Source organism: Urocampus carinirostris, chromosome 19, assembly GCF_059441175.1.
Source record: "Urocampus carinirostris isolate Australia breed hairy pipefish chromosome 19, RoL_Ucar_1.0, whole genome shotgun sequence".
Classification (NCBI taxonomy): Eukaryota; Metazoa; Chordata; class Actinopteri; order Syngnathiformes; family Syngnathidae; genus Urocampus; species Urocampus carinirostris.
The window spans coordinates 11,394,405-11,413,695 of record NC_142367.1 but is presented as its reverse complement, the minus strand read 5'-3'; the positions used below and the strand labels follow the sequence as shown (position 1 = coordinate 11,413,695).

Genomic DNA, 19,291 nt, shown 5'->3' with positions numbered 1-19,291 from the left:
GCGGTGATCACATGGTGCGCTGCCATGGTTACGCGCTGCTAAACTTAAAACCCCCGTGACGTCACCTCAGGGCTTCCCCAGAATCAACGTAAAACGTCCGTATTGTCGTAATATTAAAATTAACACGAAGAATTGTTTGGGGTGAATTCATAACTTTTTTAAACCAATTCGACATTGTAGAAAAATATTTTGCCTTAAAAATAAATTTACCGAACATTGTTCAAACAAAGTCGTGTGTGCTTTTTCTGGTCAATCAAGTCAAAAGTCAAGTCAAATTTATTTATATAGCCCTTAATCACAAAAATGTCTCTAAGGACTGCACAGGATTACTATTACAAAATTGTACAATTACCTGATCTTAAACCCGCATGCAGGCAAGGAACAGCTCAAAAACCTCAGTGTGAGGAAAAAAGAGAAACCTTGAGAAAGGACCTCACATGTGGTAATCCCCCTTCCAGGATTGACCAGGGTGAATTACAATTAGCATTACTGTACACAGAATAGTAAACATTAGGTAAGATGTTGAAGATGTCCGGAAAAAGCATGACACCAACGACGCCCCCAGCCTGTAAACTAGTCCAGAAAGTCACGACGCAGCTTCCCATCTCTGCCAGCTTGTAAATGCAGGGGTTTACATGCTTCAGGTCAGACGCTGGTCCGCTGACTCATCTCAAATCGTCCTTCTTCTTCGTATCAGCCAGGCAGGCAGTCGGAAAAAGACAGGACAATACAGAATATGAGGTGGGCATCAATCATGAGCTTTGGAATAGAAGTGCGTCTTAAGCATCGATTTAAAAACTTCCGTTGAGGTTGCAGATCTTATCTCCGGAGGGAGGGCGTTCCATAACACCGGGGCCCGGATGGAGAACGCTCTCGAGCCCGCAGACTTCTTGGCTCTCGGAGTCACAAGTAGACCGGCATTTTCTGAGCGCAGACTCCGTGCAGGAACATAGGGGGAAATCAAATCAGAGAGATAAGAGGGTGCAAGCCCATGCAAACATTTATATGTTAATAAGAGAACCTTAAAGTCACATCTTAAGTGGACTGGGAGCCAGTGCAAGTTGACCAATACAGGAGTAATATGCTCAAATTTTTTTGGTCTTCGTCAAAAGTCTAGCTGCCGCATTCTGAACCAGCTGCAAACTTTTAATGCTAGACATCAGGAGACCAGAAAGCAATACATTACAGTAATCAAGCCGAGAAGCAATAAACACATGAATTAAAACCTCTGCATCTGATTGGGACAACATAGAACGAATCTTCGCAATATTAGAAAGCTATTCTAGTAAAATTTTTCACGTGTAACTGAAACGACAGATTAGGATCAAATATAACACCTAGATTTTTGACCGAGTCACTATGGGTGATATTACACTTGTATAGGTTCAGGGTAGTGTTTGAAAACAACTGACGACAGTGAGCTGGACCAATAATCAACATTTCAGTTTTTTCTGGGTTAAGGCGTAAAAAATTAAGTGACATCCATCTTTGAATCTCAGTGAGGCAATCCTCCAGATTTCTAAAACTTAAATGTCTGTTTTTTTCCAGTGGCACATACAGTTGAGTGTCATCTGCATAGCAATGGAAACTAATATTATACTTGCGGATAATGTCACCAAGCGGGAGCATATAAATACTAAAAAGAAGGGGGCCAAGTACAGAGCCTTGAGGAACACCACAGGGGACATTAGATTGTTTAGAGGTCAGATTGCCATCGTTAACACATTGCATCCTGTCTGAAAGGTAGGACCTAAACCACAAGAGCACAGTTCTAGACGCACCAATAACATGTTGCGGTCGACAGTATCAAAAGCAGCGCTGAGATCCAGCAGCAGTAACATTGATGAGGCACCGGAATCTATTGCTAAAAGGAGATCATTGGTTACTTTAGCCAGGGCTGTCTCAGTAGAGTGATTTGCCCTAAATGGTGACTGGACAGTTTCAAAGAGGTTATTTTCTGACATGAAGTCATTTAGCTGCTGTGCAATGACCTTTTCAAGTAATTTTGCAAAAAAATGGCAGATTTGACACTGGCCTATAATTACCTAGGCTTTCTGGGTTTAAGGTTAGGTCGCTTAAGCGTGGGTTTAATGACGGCAGACTTGAAGGCTGCAGGAACAATACCCGGGGATAGCGATATATTATTAATATTTAAAACTGATGATCCTAAGATCCCAAACAGATCCTTCACCAGTTAAGCTGGAAATGGATCGAGCAGGCATGTAGTTTGTAGTCTGTGCTAGTTTATCAAGGGACAAATCATTGAAACTGGAGAATGTTTCTTATAACTGTAACGGGTGTAATAAAACCTTTTGTTTTATTGAAATTCCTGCTGAAATATGTTGTATAGTTTTTGTGTAAGTGTCCTGCAATGATGAGTCCAACAGTGCTACCTGTTGGTATGGGGTAAGGTTCTGTTTGGCTTTTGACATGTGACCGGAAGGCGGGTTTTTTTGGCAGTCAACGGTAAGACACGATTTCTTGGTGCTCCGAAAAAAAAGTTAATTTTAAACATTGAAACCACAGCTGCCAAATCCCTCAACATGCACAGTAATGTGATTGATGTTGGCAAGCTGTTTGGATTTATTCTCGTTTTGTTTCTGTCGCCTTTTATGTTAGTTTTGCCGGACGTTGCATGTTGTGCTAAAATGCTAATTCCCCTTATAGATATCAAAGAGATAAAAGCCAGCAGAGAAGCTAATCACGTGTTTGACTCATTCATTTTCAGGTAAATTGTACCCGTTTTTATACTCATTATTTCTATTTTCTCGTATAGATAAAAAGGATGATGTTGGTTAAAATTCAGACTAAAGTGAAATATGTTGAATTCATTGTGAACTATACAATCTTCTGTTAAAAGTATCTTGTTAAAATGGATGTAAACATGTATTGTGATGGTTGATATTCTGAAATGTATTTTATGTAAATTGGTAAGAAAGCTCTTTGATATGTTTTGGGCAGTCTACGAGCTGTCAACAAGATCAAAGCCAGCAGAGAAGCTAATCACGTGTTTGACTCATTCCTTTGCAGCAATTGTAATAAAAACCTCATCCAGTCCAGCGTCAATGTGGATCTTTAGTGGGACAGGTACACCGCGGTTACATAACGAAAATAAAAATATAACTCGATAATTTTAGTATCTCAAAAGGGTTAAATATTTAAATTCCTGAAGCGTAAGTCAATCAGCCCTGTGGGACTCCTTTTTTTGATATTGGCACCTGTCTTATTTCAATACAATCCCCGCCTCTTCTACAAGCTAATTGTCTAAACACGTAATATTTTTATGTAATAATTCAGATTTTTTTTAGATGTAGCTACATTTTTGTGATTTAATACAAAACAATTAAATTTTATTCAGGATTTATTTCCAAGTATTTCTCACATTTTACTAAAATTAAACTGTGAGCTGAGTCCACTGTTCAGTAACAACCCAATCCTATTAAATGATCATGCAGTTTAATTTCTATCACATCCATCAATTTTCCGCACTATTTATACAAAGTAGGGTCGCGGGGACTCTGGAGCCCATTTCAACCATCTTCGGGCAGTGGGCATGGAACATCCTGAACTGGCACACAATGACAGAAAACACACACCCATTCACATCTAGGGACCATTTGAACCGTCTAATTACCTGACATGCATGTTTTTGGAATGTGGGAGAAAATTCTTGCAAGGGGAGAACATGCAAACTCTGCACGGTAAGGCTGGTCACTGGACCTAAACCCATGACTTCAGAACTTTGCCGCGGACACTCTAGCCACTCATCTGCTATGACGCCTCTTATTACATCAACACAATACTCATTAAAAAATGCTTATCAGTTATTACGCACAAAGCAAAACAGGTCTTTATTGCCAAGTAAAATTTTATTGAGTAATAAAATGAAGCCCAGTCTTTAAAACATCGTATCTGTTGGCTCCCTTGTAGAGTTTTCCAAACAGACAGTCATGAACAAGACTGAGGGTCTTTTTACTACGCAGGCAAATTATTCATTGACATTCTCCATGGGAAAAGGCTCTTCCGATATCCTTTTAACAGCTTGGATCACGTCTTCTATGTTGACCTTATCTCCAAACTCCATTTCACGGTGTTCCAGTAGAATTCCCTGCAAGGGGGAAAAGTTTGAGTGATTTCTTATGACTTTGTTTGGATCATTCCTACCCGGCGTTCGCGTCCGATGACAAAAACGCCGCCGAGGACAAATCCCTCCCCCTTGACATTCCCCTTGAAGCCCTTCCCGAAGGCCCTGAGGCCGCTCATCCAAACACCGGCACGAAGGAACGCCAGGAGGCCCAAGCGGCGTTCGCGAGGCCCGTAGAAGCGTCTCTGCAGGGAACACAAACCCTCAGTGTGTGCCATTCGCTTCGAGTGAACACGAGACAAACCACAACTTCAAAATATAAGACCTCTTTATCCAAGAAGATCTTCCCGTTGAAGTAGGGCTGGAAGTTTTGGACCTCTCTGCCAACAAGCTCTTTAACTACGGCGTACAGCGGGACCCCCAACCGATCAAGCTGGGGCTTCAGAGAGGACAGCTCGGCGGCCTCCTGGGTGAAGGTAAACGTTATCGCCGTCGAATATCGCCATTGTTAGAGCATGATCGTGCTTACCTCTCTGCACAGAAGTCACCCTGGCCTGCGCACCGCCATGATGACGGCGCCATTCTTCTCCCAAAGAGAGTGGGCCTTCAACTTTCCATCTAAAAGTGGAGGACAAGTGGGTAAAACGGGAAAAGATTAAAGATTTTCAAACGAAAAGTGCGATGGATGAATAACGTAATGAATAGAAAGTACTGTGTACTCCTGTAGGTCATGGTTTTCGTCACAGGGTGTATATTGCTCCATAGTGGAGTGTTTCAGGGTCAGAGAGAGAAGTGATTGGATTCACCCAGGCAAGAATGGATTAAAGGAAACGTACAAGTTAAAGTTGGAACAATTGGGATAAAATTTGCAGTACTGTAAGGGAAATTATAGTTTGAATGTGCCTTTGTATTGTTATCCTCAAAAATGGCTTAAAGCCAAAGATTATATCCAGGTGCCGTTTGTATTCTTGCAACAATCCTATCCTCTTGGGGCCTAACGATTTATCAAAATGGCCTTCGATTTGGTGCTGGGATGAGCTTACAATTTTATCTTCTTGGGGCCCGCTAACTATTATACAAGATGGCCTTCACTTTGATGCTAGGAAATGCTCATAGGCCTGCTCAAGAGTTTTCCTCCCTACATTCCTTTCTTTTATTTTATTTTCCGTACTGCTCATTTATTATGCTCACACGTCATCTAGCGACCAGCATTATTCACTTCATTTAAAGATGTGTTTTCTGTCTTAGCCAATCAGATTTTTTTTGTATTCATAAGACCTCACTTAAGCCAATCAGATGTGTTGTTCTAAGCCTTTCCTATCCAATAAATGAGCCTGTAGCCATTGGCGGAGCGTGTTTTCCCTCCTGAGCAGATTTTGGAAGCACGCACCTCTGATGGAAGGGCCATCAAAAACCTAAATCCATTCTTCATCCTAATACAATCTCAAGTTTTAAACTTGACATTTCATAAAACAATTTGGTGGTTTTTAAGTCATCCAAAGGGTCACTGTCATATTTGACCATTAGATATCACGGTATTGTGTAGCGTAACCATTAATGAGCGCTAACAAAGCACAAGAAAGACTACAAACTGCAGTGAAACAAAGTGACCAACTTCACCATTTTGTGACGCTTTTGTGGGGTTCCTGTAGCAGCAAGATAGTTGACAATCACGTCAGCTCACTCAAGGTGAGCCTCATTCCATGTAACATATAAATACAGTACAAGTTTCTCGACCAAGTATTTAAAAAAAATAATTGCGCATTTATATGGTAGTTTATATATTTAGGATTATTACTCAAATAATATAATTTTTAAAAGAATGAAGGGGTTTTCTCAATACCAAATAAAATTCAAATTGCTTTGGGGTCAAACGTAATGTAATTTCACTCCGTTGAAAAAGAGAAGAACTGGGTTTTCCCCATTTATTTTTTAGGTCAATTTAGTTTACCTACTTTATAAAAAACAGGTTAAAGATTACCTAAATAAGAACAGAAATTGAGACAATACTCTTATTTTTTTTTTTTTTAAAGTGACAAAAGAGGCAATTTTGGGGAGAGTTTCTTATCATTTTCCTCATTTATAAAAATTTCTTAGGTTACTTGTGTAAGACATTACATTAAAAATGTATAATTATACACACACACACACACACACACACACACACACACACACACACACACCAGGTTGTAATTTAGACCGAATTAAATAATAAAGAATACAATTTGGGGATTTAAAAAAGGAAAGAAGGGGGACATAACTTTTAAATAAACTTAAATAATATCCCAATTTAGAGGTTGTTTTGTGCAAGTTTTTTGTTAAAAACTAGCCAAATTAACATAAGAGCACACAGCCATTGTCTTCCTTTTTTTAAGAAACTTGACGTAACTGTATGGTCACTATAAATGAGCGTAAAAACTTCAATTAAAATTAACTACACAAATAAAAAGTGGGTTTCCTCCGGGCACTCCGGTTTCCTCCCACATTCCAAAGACATGCATTTCAGGTGAATTGGCCGGTCCAAATTGTCCCTAGGTGTGAATGAGCGAATGAGTTGTCTGTCCCTGTGTGCCCTGCGATTGGCTGGCAACCAGTTCAGGGTGTCCCCTGCCCACTGCCCGATGATTGCTGGGATGGGCTCCAGCCCCCCCGCGACCCTACTGAGGATAAGCGGTACGGCTAATGAGATGAGGAGATAAAAAGTGAATGAAATAGAAGGGAAGTGAAAATTGGGTGAAAGGATCAGTCACGTGAAGGATTACGACAAAGAGTGGCACAAATGAGGTAAAAGGTTACAGAACAGTACAAAGAAAAGCTTTAATTTCTTTAAAAGAAATTTCAAGAACTTTACAAACCGTTTTCGGCATGCTCACTTGCATTCAAATCAAGGAGCTCAGCTTCTTCCAGATGCTGCAGGCTCGCCTTCAGCGGCGTGCTGAGGAACAATTCGGTGAATTCGGTCAGCATGTTGAGAACCCGGGCCACCAGCCCTCCTGCAGCCGTGGCAGCTTGGAGAAGGAGAGCCATTGTCGGTGCTCCCAAATCTTCTTCAGCTATTTTATGTTTTGCCCTCGTCTGAATGCTCGCCGTTTTATTTTGTCGACGCTGCGTGCGTGTAACCGCGAGGCCCTCGTGAGCGCGCACATCATAACTTTTCGTTTTGATTGAAGGCAGCCGTGATAGGGATGTGACGTCATAGAGCGTTCATTGCGAAACGATATTTTTGGATTTGACAGTCATATACAATCCAAAATAATAATTTTTAAAAAATGAGTTTAAAAAAAGAACAACAAAAAAGGATCATACGTCACAACACACTCGTTCTGTTTCTTAAGGCCACACGTTGTTTCTTTGCTGACGTTATAGACTTTGTGCGAAGTTTTTTTTGGTCTGTTTGATCTTTTCGTTTTTACATCAAAAACGTTTCATGTGGCTTGTATTATTTTGTTTTGAACATCTGCACATTGTGTATGTTTAAATAAATACACCCCGTATATGGTTTCCATATTTTAAAGAGATGGTGTAAAGGGATAATGACGTCAATGTTTTTTTTTCACCAAAAATGTTTATATAGCCTATACTCTACAAAACCAAAAATAAATCAAACTTTAAACGTTTTATACATTTCGTATTAGGTAGAATATGATTTGGGGATCGATATAAAGCTGTTTTCCCATATTTTGTGAGAGTGATGATTGATGACCTTAATATTGCTTCGGCGTCAGCAAATGATAAATCATGGCTATGCCTCAGAAACCTTTGTTTATTTTTGGCAAGTTTTTTTTTCCAGCAAACTCTGATAGATATGGCCTACATCTTTACTGTTTAGATTTCTTTGTTTTGTATTGTATATTATGATTTAGAATCAATATACAGTACACGCTTGTTTTCATCTTTGGTGACGCGGGATGATGACGTCAACATTGCTCCATTGTTAATGTTTATTTCCATCAAATGCATCATCAGATAAATTCTACATTCAAAATGCAAATTTACTACTAGAAAAAAAATATATATATTTTATTGTGAAGTGAAACATTACATGATATCCATAAAGCTTTCCTAGAACAAGAAGGCCATTAAAACAATATTTTGAAAACATTTTTAAGTAACTTTCTGTCGATTTTGTGTTTTGTAGAATATGATTTAAAGGGAAAGTGTGGGATATTAAGTGCCTCCTAATGGTACAAAAAAACTTTGTTCAGTACAAAAAAATGTTGATTTAAATACTAGGCAAAAATACATGAATTTGCATAACAATGATAACTTTTATAAATATCTACAGGTCGAGAAATTTGTATTTATTTTACATAGCGGAATCCATACCTTGTAGTTGCCTCCATGTTTGGCTGACATCTTGTTGCTACACTGTGGTTATTTGGCACTAGTTTTCATTGGCATTTGACAATAAAATGCCATTCCCTGGTCAAATATTACAAGACTTACCTTAAAGAATCGATATAGACCTGTTGGTGTCAAAAGATGATGACGTCAAAAGGCATTAAAATGCTAAAACCGGTTTGGTTTATTATTTTCCCGCGTACAATATAATAGTAGTATTCATCAAAGTGAGTGATTTAGATGATGGGTGGCCCATACAACATATTTTTGTTGGGAAATCTGTCATGATTTGTCAATTGCCCTCACCTGTGCTCACTGTTCAACCCCAGCTGCCACTCGTTCCCAAATTATTCCTACTCCTATTTAAGCAGGCCATTCTTGTTCACTATGTCAGTACTTCAGCGAAACTTAGCGCATGTAAGGCAAGCACTTTTGATCCAGACCAGTTCCTGTATCAATCCCTGATCCACGCTCCGTTCTCCTGTCTCTGCTACCTGTACCCTGCCTGATTCCGTCTCCTGTTTCCTGTATCAATCCTGGATCCACGCTTTGTTCTCCCGTCCCGGCTGCCCGACTTATCCGGTCCACGATCACGCTCTGCTCTCCGGCCCCTCTTGTCCACCTCACCATCTGTCATCGGCCGTGAAGGGCTTCCTGTTCCACCTGTCCGGCGAGCACCAGATCGCTGTCTTTTCCTCTCGCCCTGACTTTCCTGATCCCTTAATAAAGCATTGCGTGAAACGATACGCATTTGGGTCCACTGCTTGTTCTGGTCGTGACAAAATCATTACTACTATTTGAATTTATAATCAATATTAGTTTCAATCAAAAGTGTAGACAGTAAATTGACACATGGTCTTTGTAGAGTCAGTTTTATCATTTATTATTCTACTGAAAACATTGATTCAGCAAAAAAATAGGTTATTAAAACAAAGGTTCATCAGTGGACCATTGAGCAGTGATGAGGTTTTCTCATTGTTCACTTTGTTGTGTTCCTGGCAGTGGTTGTTCAGTTCCCTGCAAAGTCACAAATATTTAAGGGTGAATGTCACAAATATGTTTAAAGAAAAAAATAATAAAACAGTTTTGATAACTTTCTTTCCTTCTTTTTTTCAGCTCTGAAGAAACTGAATTAAACTGTAATTTTACTTTTATCTTTAGCAAAAAAGATAGCTGACCCTGGCAAGCTCACAAACCTCTTCCTGGTCTTGAAGAACAGGCGGCGAACTTGACATCTTTTCAGTTTTTGCCAATTGCTCATCAACTGGCAGGACTTGGTCAGACTCGTCCGGTGACATTTCTGGTTTCATAGACTCCATCTTTGAGGTGTTTGCTGTACACGATTCGGGTCTAGTGAATAGTATAGACCCAGCTTGGGAAGTCTTGGACAGAGAGTGTTCTGTTGAAATGGACTCTTCTTGGTCAGATTTGTCTGAGAAGTTCGCAGGCTGTGGAAATTCAACCTGGGAAGTCCCAGTCTGCAGAGCCTCTTTTGGGTTTGAGGTGTTTGCTGTAAGTGATCCGGGTCTAGCGGGCACAGACTGTTCAGGCCCAGCTTGGGAAGTCTTGGACTGAGCATGTCCTGTTAACACGGACCCTTCTGTGTCAGATTCGTCTGAGGAGTTCTCAGGTTGTGGTGGTTCATGCTGGAAATTTGAAGCCTGCATAAGCTCCACTGTGTTGCACTCTATCTCCATTGACTCACCCTTGGCAGTGTTTGAAATTTTAGAAAGAGAGACCTCAGAGTGAGATTCTAAAAAGGCAGACTCTGAGGTCTCCATATTTTTTGAATCAATGTCAGGCACCTCAGCTTTTAAGATGGCAGCTTGTCCAGACACCTCTGGTGCTGACTCTTGTTTGGTTTCATTGCCAGAAACCTTAGCTTCAGAGGACTTGGTCTGGGAAAGCAGCCCAGAGATTGATTCCACATGTGCAGAGTCAGCCTGCGAGGTCTCAATATTGGGCACCTTAGCTTTTAAGGGGTCTGCTTGTCCAGACACCTCAGGTGCTGACTCTTCTTGTTTGATTTCCATGTCAGAAAGCTTGGCCTGCGATAACTCAACCTGTGAAGGGAACCCAGCGATCGACTCATGAGGTACAGATTTGGTCTGTGAGACCTCAATGTCAGACCTGTCAGCTTTTAAGGGGTCAGCTTGTCCAGAAACCTCATGTGCTAAATCTTGTTTGGTTTCAACATCACAAACCTTAGGTTCAGAGGATTCAGCTTGGGAAGGGAGCCCAGCGATCAACTCCAGAGTTGCAGGCTTGGCCTGCGAGGTCTCAATGTCAGACACCTCAGCTTGTAAGGAATGAACTTGTCCTGACACCTCAGGTGCTTCCTCTTTTTTAGTTTGTACTTCAGAAACCTTAACATCAGAGAATTCAGCCTGAAAAGCCAGTCTAGAGATCGAGTCCAGAGATCGAGACTTGGACTGCAAGGCCTCATTGTCAGACGCATTAGCTTTTAAGGGGTCAGCTTGTCCAGGAACCTCATGTGCTGAATCTTGTTTGGTTTCAACATCACAACCCTTAGCTTCAGAGGACTCAGCTTGGGAAGGGAGCCCATCAATCAACTCCAGAGGTGCAAGCTTGGCCTGCGAGGTCTCAATGTCAGACACCTCAGCCTGCAAGGAGTCAACTTGTCCTGACACATCAGGTGCTGCCTCGTTTTTAGTTTGTACTTCAGAAACCTTAGCTTTAGAGGACTCAGTATGGAAAGACAGTCCAGAGATCGAGTCCAGAGATCGAGTCTTGGCCTGCAAGGCCTCATTGTCAGACGCATCAGCTTTAAAGAGATAGACTTGTCCAGAAACCTCATGTGCTGAATCTTGTTGGTTTTCAACATCACAACCCTTAGCTTCAGAGGACTCAGCTTGGGAAGGGAGCCCATCAATCAACTCCAGAGGTGCAAGCTTGGCCTGCGAGGTCTCAATGTCAGACACCTGAGCCTGCAAGGAGTCAACTTGTCCTGACACATCAGGTGCTGCCTCGTTTTTAGTTTGTACTTCAGAAACCTTAGCTTTAGAGGACTCAGTATGGCAAGACAGTCCAGAGGTCGACTCTAGAGATTGAGACTGCGTGGTCTTAATTGGTTTGGTTTCTATGTCAGAAACCTTCTCTTGAGAGAACTCCACCTGAGTAGACACTGCAGGTGTAGACTCAGCCTGGGCTGACCCAAGTAGGTTGTGTTTCAATTGAGAGTACTCTGGTTGAGAGGACTCAGGCTGAGTGTTCTCTGCAAGGATCAATGTGGACTTAATTTTTGAGGAATCCTCATGGGCAGACCTTGACAGCGTTTTGGTTTTGACACGAGGAACTTCTGGTTCTGAGGTCTTTACCTGGCCAGAATCGATCAAAGTGGTCCTGAACTTCGCTGGATCTACTGTTGGAGGTTCCATGTGCGAGTACGCAGCTTCTGCTGATCCTATCATTGTGGACTCCATGTCCAGAGACTCAGTATTTAGGGAACCAATTGATGTGGACGCTACCTCCACAAACATGTGTTCTGTAGCTTCTGCTTTGACAAACTGAGGTGCCTTTCCCAGGAAAGTTTTTGCTTGGACCATTTCTACTAATGTGGACACCACCTGCATAGACTCCTCTTGGACAGGTGCTGACACAAAAGTTTTGGGCTCAACAGAGTCCGCTAATCTCGACTCTACTGCAACTTTTGCAGCTTCAACTACAGTGGACTCAACTTGGGAGTTCTCTGCCTTAGACTCTACCAGTTTGGACTCTTTCTGAAGGGAGTTCACCATTATGGACTGTGACTCCTGAACTTGTGTCAATTCAACTTGGTCATCCTCCGCGTGAAAAGCTTTGGTCGTTGTAGACTCGGCCGCTCTAGAATCCTTTGGATTGAACTCTTGCCCATATTCGGCCAGGGAGGTTTCAACTTTAGCAAGGTCTAAATGAGAGGCCTCAGCAAGAGAGGATTCATGGTGCATGGACTCTGCTTCGACCAACTCTTCTGAAGTGGACACCCATTTTGTGTAGTCTGCCTGGGGACTCTCAACTCGCATGGATTCAACTTCAGCTTTAGAAATCCCGGCCTGATTGGTTTCTGCCAGTATGGATTCTCCCAGATCAGACTCTGCTCTGGCCTGGAACTGTGAGCACCCAACCTGCACAGCTTCCTTTAGTGAAAACTTTACTGGGTTAGGGTTCACCTGAACATTATCTCTTTGTTTTGACTGTGAAGGCTCTGCACAGGAGGTCCCAATTGGTGTGGTTTCACGCTGGGGGGCTTCAGATGGAGAGGACTGTGCCCCGGTGGCCTGGACCTGTGAGGACTCTATCTGCTCAGCTTCTCCTCGTGTATGCTTTACTTGGTTGGGTTCGACTCTTGGATATTCGGTTTTCTTCGACTCTGAGCGCTCCTCTAGGGAGGTGCAGGTTGGTGTGGTTCCACGCTGGAGAGAAGAGCCCATCCCGGTAGTCTCAACTTGGAAGTAGTCGGCATGGTTATCCTTCTGCTGAAAGTGTGTCAGGAGAACTCTATTAGAGAGATCAGCCAAAAAATAACCTGGCCTGACTCCTCTTATCTGATCTTTTTTGTCCATCAGCTCCCTGTATTATTTTCAGCTGAACTCAACTGAAGGAGTTTTTTTTTTTTTTTATTATACATTCCCTTCACCTTCTGTGCATGTGGTGTTTCAGCGTTAATCAGGCTTATTAGACCTGGTAGTTCCCGCTGTTGTTCCACCTGGCTGAAATCCGAGGCTTCAGTTTGGACAGGCTCAAGGCCGAATTCCTGAAAGTCACTCAGGAGAAAACAGGGGTCAGGTTAGAGCAGTACAGAGAATTCATTGTCTCTGTTTTGCTCTTCTCCTTTTAAGAATGTCTCACCACTTTCTCCTGGGATAGTAGCTTGTTCAGCTTTACAGCATGAGAGACAACTGAAGATTCTTCAGCAGTCACCTCCACCTGGTGGACACATGGACACGTGTCCACAAGCTGGCTCGGCTGTTAAGTTTTTATTTGCCCCATGCACATAGCTAATCATCAGCCTATGGTTGTAAGAGGTACACTCCATGCACATGCACTAAAACCACCACCACACCAATAAACCGATCATGCCGGTACCACCACCACCATTTTGTTTTGTTTCACCTCCAGAGGTCCACTTTGGTGCTGGTTGTTGGACTGTTGGGTTTGAGGCTCCAGGAGATCCACCACAGGCTGCTCAGCAATTCGGAGTGTGGCTGCTACATGGTCCGCTCCGGATGGTTCCGTTTCAGAGAGCTGTTAAAGCGCTAGGTGTCAAAATCTCCTTTTGAACCACAACAACGTTCTGTGTTTTAGGTTCTCTGACTTCACCTTCCCTGCTCTTCACCTCACATTCCTTCCAAATGTTGGCTGAACTTGCTTGCCTTCTAACTCCTGACTCACCTCTGGTCACACAAAATGGAAACGCGCAAACAAAATCAAAATAAAGTCAAGTACCGGTACTTTTCCGGCCAGTTCCTTCTCTGCGTCTTGCTCTCTGGCTTTGGCCCTTTCCTTCTCCACAAGTGCCAAGCGGGCCTGTTTCTGCAAGAATACAAATTTTTGTACATTGAAGTACACTTATGGGATGCAGCGACCCCGCCTTGTGTGTAATGTGATGTTTTTTTGGCCCCACTTTACTGCATTTTCTCTACTATACAACATCAACAACAAATTATTTTGTTGTCTGAAACTTTCAAACTTTGCAGTGTCTGTACATCCCTAAGAGCCCTGTCTGCTATTGGTTTGCGTCATGGGATCATGAAAATGCTGATATGCCATTGGCTAAACTACCTCCCACAAAGCCTATCCCTTCAATCAGTTAAGAACCTTGCATGCTTTGCAAAGATTTTGCCAGTCCGTGATACAATACTGTTTTTTGTACACTATGAGTCTCAGCTAAAGTGAGAGGCTAAAACATGTTAACCAAGGAAGCTTGCGTTGATTAAAACATTTGAAGAAAGCAAACAAGTCACTAAGTTACCAATCAAGAGTTTAGATTATTCTTAAAAAGAAGGTGACTAAAGTAAGAAATTATTTTAAGGACATGAGTGTGGAAATTTTAATATCAGTTTCAGGTTTAATCCGTCATCGAACAAGCATCCCCCACCCCCTCTGCATCCACCTTCTAACTCTTCTACACCAACTGAAGTCACATCACAGGTAAATACAATTTTGATTTATTCGTGTTATATAATCTTTTGCCTTGCAAAAGCATGAACGACTTGGGTGTCGAGGTGCTTAACTTGTTTGGGTGTTTGGGCATTTGGGTTGGTCATGGTCCAAACATTTTTGTGTGTGTTTTTTGCAACTTTTTCCCTTTTTTATTTTCTTCGTTTATGTGTATGTGTTTGTCTTGCTGTCGGTCACCTCTCTTGAGGGATATGACCAGGGTAGATAAATAAATATAATCTTTTATTACAAATACATAGTTTTTAAACGTTTTTATCTGGGTTACAAGGATTTGGAACACAAGAGTCAATTACCATAGGTTTCCATCACCCGCTAGAAGAACGGATTAATGTCGTATCCCAGAGGTTGATAGTATTACGCACGTTTTGGGTTGGACAACAGCGCTATCAACTGTCGATTTAAGCAAATTCTCTTTTAATTTCTTTACCTTCGCCTCGTATTCCACGTTGGAGTTGTATTTGAACAACCAGTGAGCCAAAAACTGAACAGGGTCCATGGGCCGCTGCTCAACCACTTCGGCAAGACCTTCTGCCAGACACGAACCCAGATGTGTCTTGACGTACTCAGAATCCATTTTGTAAATTACTGTTTGAGACAGAACAAAAAGTCTTCACAGTTTCCCCAATACGTATTCAAACTTTAATATGACGTAATCACAGATGAACCATTTCCCCTGCTATGAACGTAAAGATTTATTGTTTATTTTGAAAATAAAATACTTGTTAATTTCAGACAACTACAAAAAAAAACTAAGAACATTAAAAACTAGAATATATCATGACTTTCCTACCAAAAATAAATAAATAAATATATATATAAATTCATAGATTACTCGCGGCCTTTCACAACTTTGACTCGGTCGAAACGAAACAGTAAATACAGACGAAAAACAATCCAGTAATAATAAATCATCGTATTTTTTTGAAAAGCATTATTTAGTGATCACGAAAGTCTTAAAATGTAATTAAAATGACTAAAACAAACCAGTTGCAAGCGAAACTTCACTTCCGGAGGTGTATGTTTGTGTTGTTATGGTAACAGTGTCAGCTTTGTAATGGTCCGTAGTCGCAGTCAACCGAGAATGGGTTCTGACCTGATTATTTCAAAATTAATAAAATGTTACGAAATAGCGTCATAAAATACTGGACTGTTATTGTATTCGTAATTTGAATGCGTTAAATGTTATTCAACTCACAAAAAGAAGGATTTCTTGAGAGGTACTACTAATTGTAATTTAATACGACTAATTTTTTTAAAATTGTTGCTAAACTACAACACAGCACTCAGAGGCCAACCTGTTAATCTGTTAATAATCAACACAAAGATGAATTTCCCTACGGGGATGAATAAAGTATCTATCTATCTATCTATCTATCTATCTATCTATCTATCTATCTATCTATCTATCTATCTATCTATCTATCTATCTATCTATCTATCTATCTATCTATCTATCTATCTATCTATCTATCTATCTATCTATCTATCTATCTATCTATCTATCTATCTATCTATCTATCTATCTATCTATCTATCTATCTATCTATCTATCTCTCTCTCTCTCTCTCTCTCTCTCTCTCTCTCTCTCTCTCTCTCTCTCTCTCTCTCTCTCTATCTATCTATCTATCTATCTATCTATCTATCTATCTATCTATCTATCTATCTATCTATCTATCTATCTATCTATCTATCTATCTATCTATCTATCTATCTATCTATCTATCTATCTATCTATCTATCTATATATCTAATATTTGTAATAATAATGGTGTGACTCAGTTAATAAAATGCTAGACTTATACATACATTTAGAAATGATTTTTTATCCTTTCTTTCTTTCTTTCTTTCTTTCTTTCTTTCTTTCTTTCTTTCTTTCTTTCTTTCTTTCTTTCTTTCTTTCTTTCTTTCTTTCTTTCTTTCTTTCTTTCTTTCCTTTCCTTTCCTTTCATTTCCTTTCCTTTCCTTTCCTTTCCTTTCCTTTCCTTTCCCTTTTCTTGTTCGTTCCTTTTCTTTTTGAGATTGAAAAATCAATAAATTCTCCTGAACCTCCTAATTCAAATTCCTCATTTGATTTCCCCGACAAGGAACGTGAAAGGCTGTAAGATGACGTGAAGTCAGCTAACCTGCCCGCAGAAGAGCGTCGCCTCCAGTTTCAATGCGCCGCGTTTGCGTCAACGTCAGCAACAGCTGCCCCGTCACTGACTCAAGCCCACCGCCGTTAGACATGGCAGTCCGAAAACTACTAGCTTAGGATTTATTTGTCCGTTTCATCAATCCCACTGGATTCTGCCAGCATCGGGTTTTTTGCTACCTTTTCCAGGTATGTTGACCTCTGACCTTTTCCCCTTGTGCTCTCATTCTCGGTTACGTTAACTCGATTTCAAATTGACGGTTGATATGTTTGGTGGAATGATTGCATAAAAAACGATATTAAATGTTTTTTAAAAAAAACCCTCGTATATCACAATTTGACCTAGGAAAGTTTTGTTTGTTTTGGACCACATTAGCAGTTATCAAACTTGAATTAAAGTTATAGTTAGTGCACATTTGCTCTATTAATAAACACCAACCTGTAATTGAGCTCAGGGTCATGTTTGGAATGTCGGCTGTGGTGGCGACTTAAGGATTCTTAAAGACTTTTTTAAATGGAAGATGATGATGTTATCTAATGAAAATGCCCCCTTTTTTCTCGAAATGCATTTACAAATTTTTGCTGCAGTTTAAGACTCTTGAAAGTAACCTTGTAGTCATGTTTTTAATGAGGGGAGTTGAAGATCCTAAAGGAAGATGATGATGGTTGGACAACGAAAATGTCCTTTTTTGATGCTGCTAAATATTATTGCTCTTTTTTCATTGCGCTATTGTTAGAATGCATTTTTTTTCATTGCACCATATTTACTGCACTATGTTGTAAACATTTTTGCCTATTTATCCTGACTGTCTTTTTTTTTCCCCTTGAAAGCCTACGTTACATGTTTACTTCTGGAGTGCCATGTCTAATCTCGTTTCATACAATGTTTGTATGAAACATGAAGACCATTCAATTCAATATATGCTGGCACATTTTTATAGACTCTTGAAAGGCAGAGGTCTTGGTTTTGGATTTCTTTCAAGTGTGGTCACATATCCGTTATGCCTTTTTCCTGGGAACTGATGAGTTGAAGTGAGGTAAAAGTAAAACTGGTGTTCTAGATTTTGATCTAATTTTCCTCTTAGTTCATTTACACTTCTTCAATCAATTAGGTAAGGGACAGTTAAAGTCTTTTGAAAATTCTGGACTTTTTCTATCTTTCATCCCCAAGACAAAGTTAGAATAATTAAAAAAAAAAAATCCACTATTCACAATTCACAATATACAGTATTTGAAATTCTCTTCTTCGTTCCTTAGCAACCAGAACCCAAAAAGTCCATTCCTGTCACGATTGCCCATTGTCCTAACCTGGGCCCACTCGTTTGGCGCTAGCTGTTGCTCGTTGCCTGATTGGCTCCCCTCCTATTTAAACTCAGTGCTCTCATTCACTCCTTGTCAGTCCGTCAACGAACCTCCGCACTTGCAAGACATGCATTTTGACTCTGTCTGGTATCCTGCTCCTGCCTTCAGTATCCGGTATCGATACCGTCTGTCCCGTCCTCTCCGGTATCTTGCTCGTGCATCCTGTATCAGGCATCAATCCTGTTTGTCCCGTCCTGTCTGCTATCTGCTCGTGTATCCTGTATATGGTATCGATCCTGTCTGTCCTGTCCAGTTTTGATCTCTTCTGCCCCTGGCTTCCTGTTTTCCCGCGTCTGACTTCTCTGTCTCACTTCTTCTACCCAGCGATCGCTGAATCGCTGGCGTTTGTGTTCCTGCGAATGACTGCCCCGTTTCCGTAAGATAAAGCTTGGTGTGAAAACGTTATGCGTTTGGGTCCACCGTCTCTTTGGGTTCTGACCGTACGGACTGCCCAGAAATGGACCCAGCGAACGCTCACACAAGCGCAGATTGGGTAGAGCTGGAAGCTCCCTCCACCCTGCAGCAGTTGCACCGGACTGAGGGCGAGGTCCTGCGACTGTCAGGTGACGTCACCTCCCTTCTACTGCTGTTCCAGCAATGACAACAGCTCAGCGTTTGGGTCCACGGTCTGTTTGGGTTCTGAGATTTTCGCTTCAAGTGATACTGGGTAATGTGGTCTGGGTAGGTATTGTTGGGCGTTGTGTCTTTAAAGGCGTCAATCAAGATGTTGATGTCATTGATTGATCGCGGTCGTCTGTTCCGCGAGACGATTAGCCAAGTTAGCGTTTTTGCATTGGACCAGAACCTCCAAGGCACGATTCTGGGTAGAGCATCCAAGATTTTTTTTCAGCCATCGCAATCAAAAGTAACTTTCCCAAACCGAAAGATAAACATTCCCCACGTCTTTGATGTCCAGGGGTGCCAGGCACAGACCATGCCATGTGTTCCAACTATCAAGAGCATCACGGTACACAAATCCCTTAACCAGGCAGGTTTTTTTGAGTAGGGTTTGCTTCCACACATGAAACGAATAGTACTGGATTCCATGGTTGCCAGTAGCAGGAGAATCCTCCTGGTCTGTCTCAGATACAGCACCTTCATTATCTGGTCGCCATTGTTTTTCAGCATGAAGCGTCATCCCGCTAATAAGCGATGAGCAGGGCCATGACAATGACAGGCAGCTTCGCTTTAGT

The 19,291-nt window shown here is 41.2% G+C and overlaps 1 protein-coding gene and 1 pseudogene across 2 annotated transcripts; both read right to left on the bottom strand.

Annotated features, from left to right (window-relative positions):
• Positions 1 to 3,850: 3,850 nt before the first annotated feature.
• LOC148347316 (peroxiredoxin-like 2A) lies at positions 3,851 to 7,240 on the bottom strand (annotated as a pseudogene). Its single transcript, XR_015848098.1, has 5 exons — positions 6,940 to 7,240; positions 4,614 to 4,702; positions 4,410 to 4,550; positions 4,165 to 4,329; positions 3,851 to 4,108 (listed from the first exon to the last, which is right to left on the bottom strand). The product of XR_015848098.1 is annotated as a peroxiredoxin-like 2A (transcript).
• A 2,041-nt stretch (positions 7,241 to 9,281) lies between these two features.
• LOC148347315 (uncharacterized) lies at positions 9,282 to 15,680 on the bottom strand. The gene is made up of 8 exons (XM_088324252.1): positions 15,590 to 15,680; positions 15,033 to 15,190; positions 13,871 to 13,957; positions 13,538 to 13,669; positions 13,274 to 13,351; positions 13,062 to 13,178; positions 9,622 to 12,900; positions 9,282 to 9,442 (listed from the first exon to the last, which is right to left on the bottom strand). Exons 2-8 carry the CDS (start codon positions 15,177 to 15,179, stop codon positions 9,398 to 9,400), a joined length of 3,885 nt encoding a protein of 1,294 aa, XP_088180378.1. The 5' UTR covers positions 15,180 to 15,190; positions 15,590 to 15,680; the 3' UTR covers positions 9,282 to 9,397.
• Between the last annotated feature and the right edge of the window lie 3,611 nt (positions 15,681 to 19,291).

Excerpts from the sequence above, each read along its gene's own strand:
- LOC148347315 (XM_088324252.1), bottom strand. The coding sequence starts at position 15,179 with ATGGATTCTGAGTACGTCAAGACACATCTGGGTTCGTGTCTGGCAGAA. Across the intron at positions 13,670-13,870 it reads AACTGGCCGGAAAAGTACCG|CTCTCTGAAACGGAACCATC; the intron begins GTACTTGACTTT and ends GCGCTTTAACAG. Across the intron at positions 9,443-9,621 it reads TTCTTCAAGACCAGGAAGAG|GGAACTGAACAACCACTGCC; the intron begins GTTTGTGAGCTT and ends GTGACTTTGCAG.